Source organism: Passer montanus, unplaced genomic scaffold (genome assembly GCF_014805655.1).
Source record: "Passer montanus isolate IOZ18808 unplaced genomic scaffold, ASM1480565v1 scaffold12, whole genome shotgun sequence".
Classification (NCBI taxonomy): Eukaryota; Metazoa; Chordata; class Aves; order Passeriformes; family Passeridae; genus Passer; species Passer montanus.
The window spans coordinates 6,349,647-6,361,976 of record NW_024358722.1 but is presented as its reverse complement, the minus strand read 5'-3'; the positions used below and the strand labels follow the sequence as shown (position 1 = coordinate 6,361,976).

Here is a 12,330-nt window from a genome sequence, read left to right as displayed (position 1 = left end):
CCCAACATTTGAACTTTGGTAGCTTTGGCATGTGCAGATGAGTGATAGGGAATTAATGAATCCTCTCCTTTCTTTACGTTTTTGTTACTCCACAGGTGCTGGAGTTTTTGGTCAGGTCTATTTCCTGCACAAATGGAGCTTTGGGTTTTTTCCAGGCCTCAAAGAAAACTCAGTGAGGGATTTGGGGTTGGCATAGAGTGAATAGATGAACCATCTGATGTACCCTGCAGATCAGCAGACTCAAGACTCTGCCAGACCAGCAGGGAAAGCTGCTGCTACGCCAGAGATGCTCCGTGGTGTGTGTTTGCTTCCTCCATCCCCAAATTCCAATCAAAGGGCTAGTGGTAAAAGTGCCAGGGCGAATACAGCCCGTTTTATCTGTTCCTAAAGGGACAGGGTTTCTGTACAGATCCAGAGTATATCTGGAAACTGTGTGCCGCAAAGAAGACAGAGGCAGTAGAAAAGCCCAGAGTCACCTACAGACAGGCAGACAGTCTGTTTGCTTAGACCACAACTGTGTGAGTAGGTAGCTGTGTTTATGTTAGCTGTGGCTCTAGTGTGATATGACAGACAGGCAGACAGTCTGTTTGCTTAGACCACAACTGTGTGAGTAGGTAGCTGTGTTTGTTAGCTGTGGCTCTAGTGTGTTATACAGGGAAAACTTCAAAAACCAGCCTGTAATTTGAATAATTTAATCTGTTCTCTGGGCCTTGGGAATAGGGGGAATTCAGAAGTTCTGCCAGGTGGCAGACCTTGCTGGCCAGACTTCAGCTCACTTCTGTGGCAGGCATTGACCAGGCCAGGAGCCTGGTGCCACTCTGCAGTGGTCACTTGCACATTGCCTTTCTGGAGCTGTGGTGCAACTGGGCTGTGCTTATTTAGAGAGCAGTTACTGGTCAGACTGACTTGCTGTTCTGTCAGTTTGTATTTGCTGTAGGCTCTCACTCATTTCTCTTCAGCAGTGATAGCTGAGCCCTTCCCAGTAGTGCACAAAATGAGGTGATTAATGATAACCCTGTTGGAAAGGATTTTGGTGACCACAGGAATTCATTTGTTTTGGTTTTCATGGTCTACTGTTTGCTGAGTGCAAGTCCTTGCAGTACATATTTTTTTTTTTTTTAAGGCTTTGCCTGGCTTTTTTTAAAATTGGGATTTGTTCTCAATGATCTCCTAATACTCAGCATTTCCTCTGCTGCCTTGTCCAGATACACTAAGTTGTCAGTGTTTTTACTATATGGAGGCTGAGGATTTTTGGCCCTTGCTGGCAGAGGATGCTTCCTGGGTAACTGGGACTCCTGTCTAGGTGGAGATGGGAGCTCTTTATGACAATGTTAAGAGACCAGGTATGTTGATGTTTAGAAAGGGCTTCAGATGGACTGAGGATAAATGTGGCAAAAAAAGCATGAATGACTAATTCAACAGAATATTTAACTAGAAATGACTTTCAGAAGAGTTAAGAGGCTTTTCAGGATGTTCCATACTATCACCACAGCTTAGTGTTTGGATGCTGGCGTTTGTTTTTGTAGGAGGGCACTGTTGGCCAAACCATTTGAGTTGGCCTGTATTTTAAAATGCTGTGAGGCCATTTAACTTCTGATGGAGAAGTCTGGAGACTGTGACTAATGATAATTGTAATTTAAAGCTATGCCTGAACTATAGCCTTGCTGTTGCTGTGCTGCTTCAGGGGCTGGGCAGGGAGCTTGTGTCTGTCTGGCACATGGATGCACTGGATAGTGGCTTTGTACCCCTGGGCCCAGACAGTGGGTGATCCCCTGGCACAGGGCATTCCTGGTGATGCAAATGCAGAGTACCCTCAGGTGCCTGCTAGGAAAGCTTGGCCCTCTGGTTTGTCTGCCAGTTTAAGTCATGTCTGCCTGGGAGCCTGAGCCTGGATGGGGGTTGGTGTCAGCTGGAGTTTCTTCAGCTTAAAAGCAGTAAGGAGGAGCCTGTCACTGTTTTTTCTGTATGGTTTTTGCACTGCAGGGCTAAGAGGTGATGCCCATGTCCTAGCAACACTTCTCAGTGCCAAGGAATTAAAAAACCGAGTCCAAAATCAACCTACAAAGTAGCTTTTTTTTTTTTTTTTGACTGTTATTCTCCTAAACTCATTGGAACAGTAGACCTGGCTTTGTTCCTTGCAGAAAGTGCCAAGGAATTAAAAAACCGAGTCCAAAATCAACCTACAAAGTAGCTTTTTTTTTTTTTTTTGACTGTAGTAGACCTGGCTTTGTTCCTTGCAGAAGACTCATCTCTGTGTTGGCCAAAGGACAGGAGCCATGGCCCTCCTCCCTTGTGCCCTGCCACGCGGACATGAAGCACTGCTCTCCTGGGTGGAGGATTTCTCTAAAGCAGCGGGCTCGGGGCTGTGATGATTAAGCCTGAAGGTGCACGGAGCTGTTGTGTTGGGAAAACACTGAAAGCTTCAGCCTTGCTACTGAACTGGGGCTGTGCTGGGCTTTCACATCTGGCCTGTGTAAGCACTGCCTTTGCGGGCGGCCGGTCCCCCTGCTTTATTTCGGCCTGTGCTCCAGAGAGGGCCTTGCAGGATCGCTGTTCTCCATGGGCAGCAGGAGGGAGGCTGCCGCTGGTTTGCCGGCATGTGCCCTCCGGGAGCAGCCGTGGGCCTGCGGCCCCGGTGCCGTGCCGTGGGACGGAGGTGGGGCCCGGTCAAGCAGAGGCCTACAGCCACATCGTGCTGCACAATGGCCACTTTGTGCAGCGCCCTGACCTCATCTGCCCACTGCAGATGCTGCAGCTGCACCCTGCCCTGCCTTAACCCTCTGCAGCTCTCCCTGCCCAGCAGCGCTGGGATAGAGGACAGGCTTGCAGCAGCAGGGCAAAGCTGTTCCTCCTGGCCCAAACCTGGCGCTGAGGGCTGCTAGGAAAGGAGATGGGGCAGGCTCTTTGCTCTGAAATGCCTTCCCAGGGCAGGAAGGAGGGCCACAGGGCTGTGCTTCCCTGGCTGGCTCACTGGGTGTGATGGGATTGGTGTCGGGCTGGAGCTCACATGTAAGCATTGCCTCTGCACCAGCATCCACTTCACCTCGCTGTCCCGAGACTTTCTTATTGAGGCCCCTTCAGCCCTCTGCCTAATGGGCCATGGAGCTGCCTCCCTGCCTTGCTGTGAAGAGATTTTCTCTGTTGCATCACTGGGCATGGTTTTTCCTTTTTCATCAGCCCTCTGCTGTGGCTTAGAGTGCAATTTCTCCTTGCACTGTACTGTTTCTTCTTTCAATTCTTTTTTTTTTTTTTTACATCATGGGTTTGTTTGTTTCTTTGCTAGACTTTCAAGCTTGGTCTGCCTTCTTGTTCCTGGAAGACTCTGGACAACTGGGAAGCTGGCTGGTAGGATTAGCAGCATAGAAGTAAAACAAGGGTAATGGAGCTGAGGAGGCTTTTTTCTGAAAATTTGAACTGTTTAAACTTTGTATCCTGTCAAAAGCCTTAAGATGTTAACAAGAAACAGGAATGTCCATACCTTTAAAGTGCACTTGTCCTGTGGAGGGTCATTAGCAAAACTAAAGAAAGGCAGACTTCTGGTCTGCTTGATGTTCTTTGGAAAGTCTGATCTTTGAGGAATACAGATTTTTTTTTTTTAAACTTTGAAATCTATTTCATTAAGCAAGTGAAAATCCCTCCAAAATCCCTGTAACAAGCTGATTGTATATCAGTATGTAGCATTTGATGAAGTGTGTCATTAGCTGATGGGTTATGTTGAGAAACTGAGAGTCCCTGTGTTCTTTTGCTTGAAATAGGCTAAACTAGTCTGAGGAAACCAGTAGTAGTTAAACTGCGTCCAACTCTGGACAGGCCCCTAAGTTTAGAACTGTGACCAGATAATAAAAGAAATAATAGCAATTAACACCCCTACCCCCCACAAACTAATGGACAAAAGAGTTGTTCTGTCTTGTGGAGGTAGTGAAAATGAAACTATTCTAAAACCAGAATTGTGTATATAAAAAGCAGATGTAAGATGAAAAGTGTTTATTAATATCTATTATTGTAAAATATTTTCCATTGTATGCTGGTTTAAGAGTTTGTTCAAACTCTTAAACATTTGAAAATTAATTGTGATGCCTGTCTTTAAACTGTGCATTGACAGAGTTTTAAATACTTAGTTTTGAACTGTTGCAGCAGTGTGACATAAATTCATTCTTCCTGGGGATATCAGTATTCCTAGAGTGATCTTGCATTAAGAATGCCTGTATTTTGATTGTTAATATATATTACAGTCATCTGGGTGGTGCAGTTTGTATAGAATAGCTCTGTGGTAGTTTTTGTGCATAAGCAAATGCAGGCATCCACCATTTCCTTCTGGGTTAGTTCAGAACTGCTTAAGTCGGTGTTGGAGGACTTGGAGCACTGCTGCTTAAGCAATTGGAGGTATTTCCTGAAGCAAGGCTGGACTGGAGAGCTCTTCTCCAAGAGAAGCAGGGCTAGTGGCTCATCTCTGCTCTAATGGGTGTATTTTGATGTGGCAGTGATGTGCAGCAGAGCCACACATGTGGCAGATCAGGGGTTTGTGACATTTTATTTGGTGAATATGTGATTCTGTTTTTCCAGTCCCTGCAACTCTCTTTTGAGTCTAGGTTCAGGACTGACAGAGTCTCTGGGTTATGAGCAGGAGGTGAGATTGGTGGGCGGGTTCTTGAGCTGAACTGATTCTGCTGCTTTCTGGAGGATTAACCCTGAAGTGTTTCAATTTAGCTTTGCTTTGAGAGTGAGGCATAACTCTTGTGTCCTCAAAAAGGCTTTAACATTTCCTTAGTCATGCCATTTCCTCCTTTTAGTAGAAGTCACAGTAGATAGCAAAATAAACTTCCCTTTATGCAAATAATAGTGTTTCCAAGCTGTATTTTTTCAGCTCTGATGCTAGCAGTTCTGTCAGGGACCAGCAGGAAGGACTTTTTAATTGAAATAGGGACACTGCCTCTTTTTCTTCCATTTCATTTTCTGCAGGTGGAATAAAGTTTTGGAAACCATCTCCTATGGTTTTATTCTCAGCTCTGCTACTAATATCCTCCATGACCTTTGACAAATCTCTGGTCTGCTCATTGTCATAACTCCCAGACAATAGCTTGAGGAAATAAAACTGCACTTTCACATTGGTGTAGTAGTTAGGAATGATCCCAGGGTTACTAAATTGAATATGTCACCTTTCTTATAGGCCGTTTCCCCTGCTTTAGGCTACTGCAAGCCAAATAAATGTTATTTCAGCTCTGCCTTGTGTCTGTGTAAATAGGAGTTAATGAGTTGCTGCATCTCGTGGTTGGCTTGTGACGTGGAGGTCTCCAGAGGGAGGATGAGGAGAGGCTGCCGTGGAAAGTCCCTGGCTGTTGCTAGGCAGCACTGCATTTTAGCTTCCCTGTCCGAAAGTCTGCGCTCAGGTTTGGCAAGAAAAGGGAAGACTGAGGGATGGAAAACCATTCAAAGAGGGCTTGACTTACTTTTTCTAAAGCGTGGCTCTACTGTGCTGGGTGCAGAAAGAGTGTGACTGCAAGTGATGTGGAAGCAATTTGATTAAATAGAATAACATTTGATAACTTGCCTTCCATGTATTCATTCTCAGCTGCAGGATAATGTGGCTGGCTTGCTCTCTCTCTCCAGCTCTCTGTTTCAGATTTTATTATGATGTGGGATCTGGAAGCTGTGAGAGGGCAGCAGAAGTGGTCTTGCTCTGCATTCAAAGTGGAAATAAGAGAGCTCCAGGGAGCTTCATATGCTGAGTTTTATGCTCCAGTTTCACAGTCTGTGGATGCAGGGATGTCATGTTTTTATTTTTCTACTTTGTTCCTGGCGTTCCTCTTGATGAACTAAGAGGAAACACAAGAGGACCAAATATTGTGTAGGGTGTCTTGCTCTTGCTGCACAATGAGACCTTTTGCAAACGTAGCAGTAGCATAGCTAGAGGTAAGATTCTCGTACAATTAAAGCTTATCACAACAGCATCACTAAAAGAGCACTTCTGTTTCCTACCAGAAGAGTAGGACTTGGAATACAGCTGAGCACTTGAATTTCTCTTGGAAGAGTCTGTCTGGTTGTCCCATCTACCTACAGGTTAGCTCAAACCTTTCATTCACTCTTTAGTGTCATCTTGTAATTTCTGTCTCTGTTGGTCCTCCCTATATGTTTTAATGTAAGGCCAGGATGGATAAATATCTTGCTGCCTCTGCTGATTTTACTTGGGAAATAATGTCTTTTGTTGCACCATTATGAAGTCCTTGGGGGACCTCTGGGTGTGACCATGCTAGGCATTTCATCCCACTGGACTGTACTGGAAGGTGTTTTACTTGCTCCTTGGCCAGCAGAGCTCTGTTTTTCCCCTTTCAGCAGAGGTGCTGCTCCTGAGGCAATGTAGAAATTTGTGTCACAGCTCACTTCATCCTGGGTGTTCAGCCAAGTACCACTGTAAAGTAGTACTTTACAGTAGCCTCGGGAAGCTGAGGGTCTCACTCGAAGTCAGAAAGCTTGTAGTCAATATGGGATGCAGCAGGGTTGTGTTCTGCTCCAAAAGCATTCTTCCCCTAAAGGACGGGGCTCAAAATCATGAGTCCTTATTCTAATTTTCATTGCTCAACCTGACTTTGTCTTGCACATTTTATCTCACCTGTGGGCTTGAACTATCTAGCCTACCCTTCCTCATCCCACCAGCCAACATTTCACAGCACCTGGAAGAAAAACTTAAGGGGAGACCAAAACTTTGCAAGACCTCACAGCTCCTCGCTTTGCCCTTCCTTGCACCCTGGGTTTTGTCAGTCCTACCAAGATCGCCTTTCTTCTCAAAAGGAAGGGTGCCTTAAGAAAGGCAGTGACCTCACAATAAATACCAACCTTACCCTAGTGCCTTGCAGCCTGGCTGGGAGCTGAGTCCTGCAATATTTTATATGAATTCCCAGGGTTACTTTTTTAGTTGGACAGCTGTGGTCTGGGCCGGTTCAGTTCAGCAGTTCCCTTTGTCTCCTGACTGGTTTGTGCAAAAAACTGTTGGTTCCTTTTGGGTTAGAAACCTTGGAGCTGTGCTGCCAGGTCAAACCTGGGATCAGAGCAGTCAGGCATGGCTACTCTTGAATAATGGAGACAGCAATAGGATTCACCTGCTAAAGGATTAACAGAAAAAGTTCAAAATCCTTGCAGCACCTCCCTTCTTCCCCCATGCATGCTTGGATGGTAAAATACACTATCCTTGAGCCCCAAACTATTCATGTGAAAGTTTCAAAGTGGGACGAGTGTGTGCCAAGTTCTGGATTTTAGATCAAAGAGGTTGATGTGCTTAGAAATGCTGGGTGGATCTCTAACTCCCTCTCCAAGTTTTGGGCAGTAATGTGGATTGGGACTGCAAAGACGTGCTTATGGGATGTACAGTGACAGAGTGGTGGAGGAATGGGACTACTTCCCACCTCCCAGCAGTACTTTCTACTGGAAAAATAATAAATACTTTCATTTAAGCACTGACTTCAGTTTTGGGTGGTGTTTTTTCTTCTGAATTTTTTTGGATGTTGTTTGTATATTTTGGATTTTTTTAGCTTTTTTAGTTTCCAAGCTTCCCTGTACTGTGTTGCTTTTTATCTTGCTTTGTGCTAGAGAAAGCAGAAGGATAACAAACAAAAAGAAAATAGAAAGGTCTCACTATTTACCACTCATATTGGTAAAATGGTGGGATGTGTTTCTACAGCCTTTAAGAGCTTCATCTGAAAAACACTTCAGTTGCTTTGTAAAAGCATGTGATTGTGGGGAGTGTTTTCCCATACTTCACACAGCTTTCCAACTGGAGAAGTGTTGAAAACAAAAGTGAGGAAAATCTTTTATTTCTTTCAAAAGCTGGTGGAGAAGATTCTTCCTGATGTGCCTCCCTCACCAGGTTTTTCAGTATGAAAAATGCAGTTAAAGTATTTTTTAATGAAAGAACTCTTCTCTTGAAGATTTGTTTTTCCACTTGGGAGTTGTTTTGTGACAATTTTTTGAGGGGAAAGAATGATTTTATTTACTTGCCAGCTTTCAAAACACTGCCTCAGAACTGGGATAGAACTTCATCTCACCTGTTTATTTCTGTATTTCCCCAGAATAATTGTTGGTTCAAGTATATCCTCTTTGCTAAGTTGTGTGGTTCATGTTATGACAACTTTAATGACCCTTGTAATGTATGGCAAAGAGATTTGGAACTGCAGGCAGGTGCTTTTGCCTTGTTTTTTTTTTTATTCTAAATAAATAAGCATAATGAAAATATCTGTTTAATAATGGGAACATACACATTTACATGAAATAGATCTTTTTTTCCTTTGTAAAGGAAGATAAATTCACTTGCTTCGGGGCAAAGTTTAACCACTAATTGATGGAAATTAAGAAGATATTTCCTTTCAGGCAGTTGTTCTGTCTTTTTCCTTGTGAAATTTCTTGTATGTTCTTTCAAAACCTAGGCCAGAGGACTCTGTGGAGGCTGTGAGACAGTCTCAGATTAGGTTGATTTACTTGCTGGCCACCTTTGGTAATTCTTAATCTTTCATATCCCACTTAAACATCCATCCATCCTGTTCTAATGAAGTGTTGATTAAAAGGGACTCCTTACAATATCCCTCTTTCTGTTCATTCATGCTATTTCTACTAATCTCTGGATTCTACTTCTCTTTCAGAAGATGCTGCTCAAGAAGAATTGTGGAGCGAAGACTAGAGTAATTAAAATTCGTGTAAGTTGCCCTTTTCTGGTGCAGTTCCTTCTTCTTTCCACATATACCTAATGTGGTGATTCTCACTGAGCATCTGTGTCCAGAAAATGATTTCTGGAGATTTCTTGTGGCTTCATCAGCTGCATAACAAAAGTTGCTAGTGTGGAGTATAGAAGGTAGTTGCAATTTAGGTTAGGTGCTGACAAGGCTAATAATACATTGTCTTTTCCATTTTGGAGACCATGGTTTCAAAGCTTCCTTGCTGTCAAAGTCTACATCCCATGCTGTGAGCTCATACAGCATAGCTGTCTGGTGGGGTGTCATTTGGATCCCTCACCAAGTGGTGCTTGGTAGGGGTGAGAGGTCTGGTAGGTAGCTGGGGAAAAGGGACTGTACCTGCATTGTGTGCTGGTGTTTGCAGAGCCAGATGGGATATGGGACTGGGTGATGACAGGTAGGAGCTACATTGCTTGGGTGGCTTTTTAGCTGGGATGAAGCTGCAGTGTCCTGAGTCTCTCCATGCTTGGCAGCCTGTATCCCTATCAGATATGCTCAAGTCTCGTCCTTGTAGATTTTCTTACCTGCACCTCTGAGAGTTTTCTTTAGCAGCACATTCCTGGACTCATCAGCCACCCCTGCTTCCTCTGTGGGTACCTTGTATTTCGTTTGGTCAGTGCTGTATGGTCGTGTGGGAGATGTATCCTGGGCTGAATCAAAGAGAAGTGGGACAAGAAGGTTGAGGGAGGTGATTCTCCCCTTCTGCTCTGGTGAGACCCCACCTGGCGTGCTACATCCAGCTCTGGAGTCCCTGAACTAAGAGAGACCTGTAACTGTGGGAGCAAGTCCAGAGGAGGGCTATGAAATTGTTAAGAGGACTGCCGCACCTTCCCTACAAAGACAGGCTGACACAGCAGGGGTGCTCTGCCTGGAGAAAATAAGGCTCCTAGGAGATCTTGTACCACCTTCCAGTAGCTAAAGGGGGCTGTGAGTGAGCTGGAGAGGGACTTTTCACAGGAGTGTGTAGCAACAGAACAAGGGGGAATGGCTTTAAGCTGAAGGACAGTAGATTTAGATTAAATTTTGTGAGGAAATTCTTTACAGTGAAGGTGATGGATGAACTGGAACAGGTTGCCCAGAGAAGTTGTGGCTGCCACATCCCTGGAAGAAGAATTGTGGTCAGGTTGGATGGGGTTCTGAGCAACTTGGTCTAGTAGAAGGTGTCCTTGTCATGGCAGGGGCGTTAGAACTAGATGATCTTGAAGGTCCCCTACAACCAAAAACATTCTAAGATTCTGTTTATTTGTGACCTTGCATATTGTCACCAAAGCGGGTGTACCTCAGTCCACATGATCCTCTGTGTTTGTGATACACAGGCAAAAATAGATTAGGGGGAAGAAAACAAATATCCTTCATGATGAAGCTGCTCTTTTCACTGCAGCATCTTTTGTAGCCTTGCAAGAGGGATAAATGACAGACCAGGAGCCTTTCAAGGTTTTTACCTTGCCCAGCAGGCAATAGGAATGCTGCCTTTGTGTACCCAGCAGTGCTGCAGTTGATAAGCATGCTGTTGGATGTCCTTGCCCATCACTGCTCTGGAAATGAATTTGGTATCTGAGAGGAGGAGGAGCAGGTAGAGCTGGCTAGAGCCTGGTGCACAGCTGGGGGTGGTATTTTTCTGACTTCTCAAACACCTTCTGTCAGGGCTCTTCAGTCCTGTCTTCCAGCAGCCCCACAGTGACCCAGTACTTCTGATTGCACAATTAGTCTTGATCTCTTATGTGCTTTCATGTGCTTCTGCCTGGATTGTTTTCAATATAGCCGTGTCCTTCTGTGCCCCACAAGCTCTCCTCAGGCTGTGCCTGTCCTTCAGACCTGCCAGCTGTCTAATCCTTCTGCAATGTTTTAGCACATCTTGTTTATCACCTTCCTTTATGCTGCCCCGTGCTCTTTCACTGGGTTTTTTCTGGGTGTCTGTCCCTGGACACCAGCTATTTCCAGCAGTGCTTGGTGATGGTTCTCTAGTCCCTTGGGTTTCAGTGATGCTTCAGTGAGGTGGTTTCCTGACACCTTAAGCTCATTATTGTGGCTTACTATTGTGCTCTGGAGAATCTGAAAGGAGAACGATCCCTTTGCTCCTTGAGCCCACGTCAGCTTGCAGCAAAAGAAATAGCAGAAACTGAGAGCACACTTTTCTGACAGATGGCACAAAATCCACTCTTCTCTGGCCAGCCTTGCCAAGCTGGGACAGTGCCTCTCCACCTGAGGCACTTGTGGCTTCCATGATAATAGCATGTGATACTTCACAGCCTCTTGCTGGTCTGTTGTGGTGGCAGAGCTGTTAAGTAAAGGTGCATTTTTGCCTCTATTTTTCAAGGGATTGTGAATGCCCACTTTTGTGTACCCAGCTGAGAAAGGAAGCAGCAGGTCCCTGGCAGAACTCTTTGCTGAAGTGCCTCAGCTCTGGAAACAGCTGAGAGAGATCAATACTTCTGAAAAACAGTGCTGTGCTCTCATCACATAAAGGGAAACCTCAATCCAGCCAGCAGGACATACTTGGCATGGTATTCCTTCTCAGTGTTGCCCAGCAGCCAAAGAAGAGGTAATGGGCACAAGTAGAAATGTAAGATATTCAGGTTGCCCAGAGAAATAATAGAATCTCTGTCCATGGAAAGAGCCACTCTGTGCCAGGATGCAGTCCTGGGCAACAGGCTCCTGCTGACCCTGCTCAGAGGAGGCGGTTTGAACTCAGCTATCTCGAGAGCAACCTCAACCCTTCTGTGATTTCTGGGTCTTGTCCAGCATTCAGTAGTGGAGTCAGAGCACACTAGGTACCTAAGTTCTATTGGAAGGGCTATTCTAAGGCCCTGCTGAATGTGGCATTTTGCCAAGAGTGATAGCAGGAGGCAAGGTGAGAGGCTTGACTATTGCTGAGGGTCTGGTGGCACAGATTCATTGTTGGAAATTGCCCATTGTGGTGAGGGTAGAAGAAATGAAGACAGATCTCATAGTGATGGGTTGATGAGCTGTCACAGGAGGAACCAGGCAGCTGTCTGTGTGTCTGAACAGGAAACATCACCATGTGAACCACTTTGCTTGTGGCACTGAGGCACAAGTGTTCCTGTTTCAGCTCAGGTAAAGTCTCTTTCTGAACTGAGATGGTCACAGATACCCAGACAGTGTACAGCTGGATGAACAGGCAGTGAGTGAACTGATCTGAAGAGCAGGCAGGATCTCTAGTGGCTTGTGCCAGGGATTTGAAGCAAGGATCCCTGCAGTCTCCCTTCAGTTTTCCTGCTGAATAACTTGTAGGAGAAAGGATTGTGCTTATTCCATCTTGTGTGAGGGCAATGATGACAGTGACTTTGTAATGTCATCAGTGAAGCATTTTCATCCTGTGCTTGCTGAGATCAGTGTCTCATGTGGTTGTGATATGATGCCTGCTTTTAAAAATCCCTCCTCCTGGCTGATACTGCAGTTGCTTTGACATCTTGGTGCTTTGTTGTGTGACAGGGTGCAAGGTGTTGTTTTCTCACGCATCATTATGGCTGTTCCTTCCTCTGTCTTCTGCTGGAAGAGTCTCCCATGGGAAGGTGAGATGGAAGGGCAATATCTTTGCCCTCTGGCATGGAAACACAGCTACAGCCTTAGGAAATGTTTGTGGTCCTTGGTA

At 45.2% G+C, this 12,330-nt stretch overlaps 1 protein-coding gene across 5 annotated transcripts in view; it reads left to right on the top strand.

Annotated features, from left to right (window-relative positions):
* LOC120497017 overlaps positions 1-12,330 on the top strand; it is a 63,230-nt gene that overhangs the window by 36,579 nt on the left and 14,321 nt on the right. For 2 of the 5 annotated variants that reach the window (XR_005626410.1, XM_039698024.1), the window contains exon 4: positions 8,628-8,681. The exons of 1 other annotated variant lie outside the window; for it this stretch is intronic. Coding sequence is in view for 3 of the 4 variants with exons in the window: in XM_039698024.1 (XP_039553958.1) it covers positions 8,628-8,681 (54 nt within the window). In the remaining variant the exon portion in view is untranslated. Of the gene's footprint in view, positions 1-3,283; positions 3,371-8,627; positions 8,682-12,330 lie in introns of those variants that run through there. 2 more of the 5 variants (XM_039698025.1, XM_039698027.1) reach the window with 2 other exon arrangements.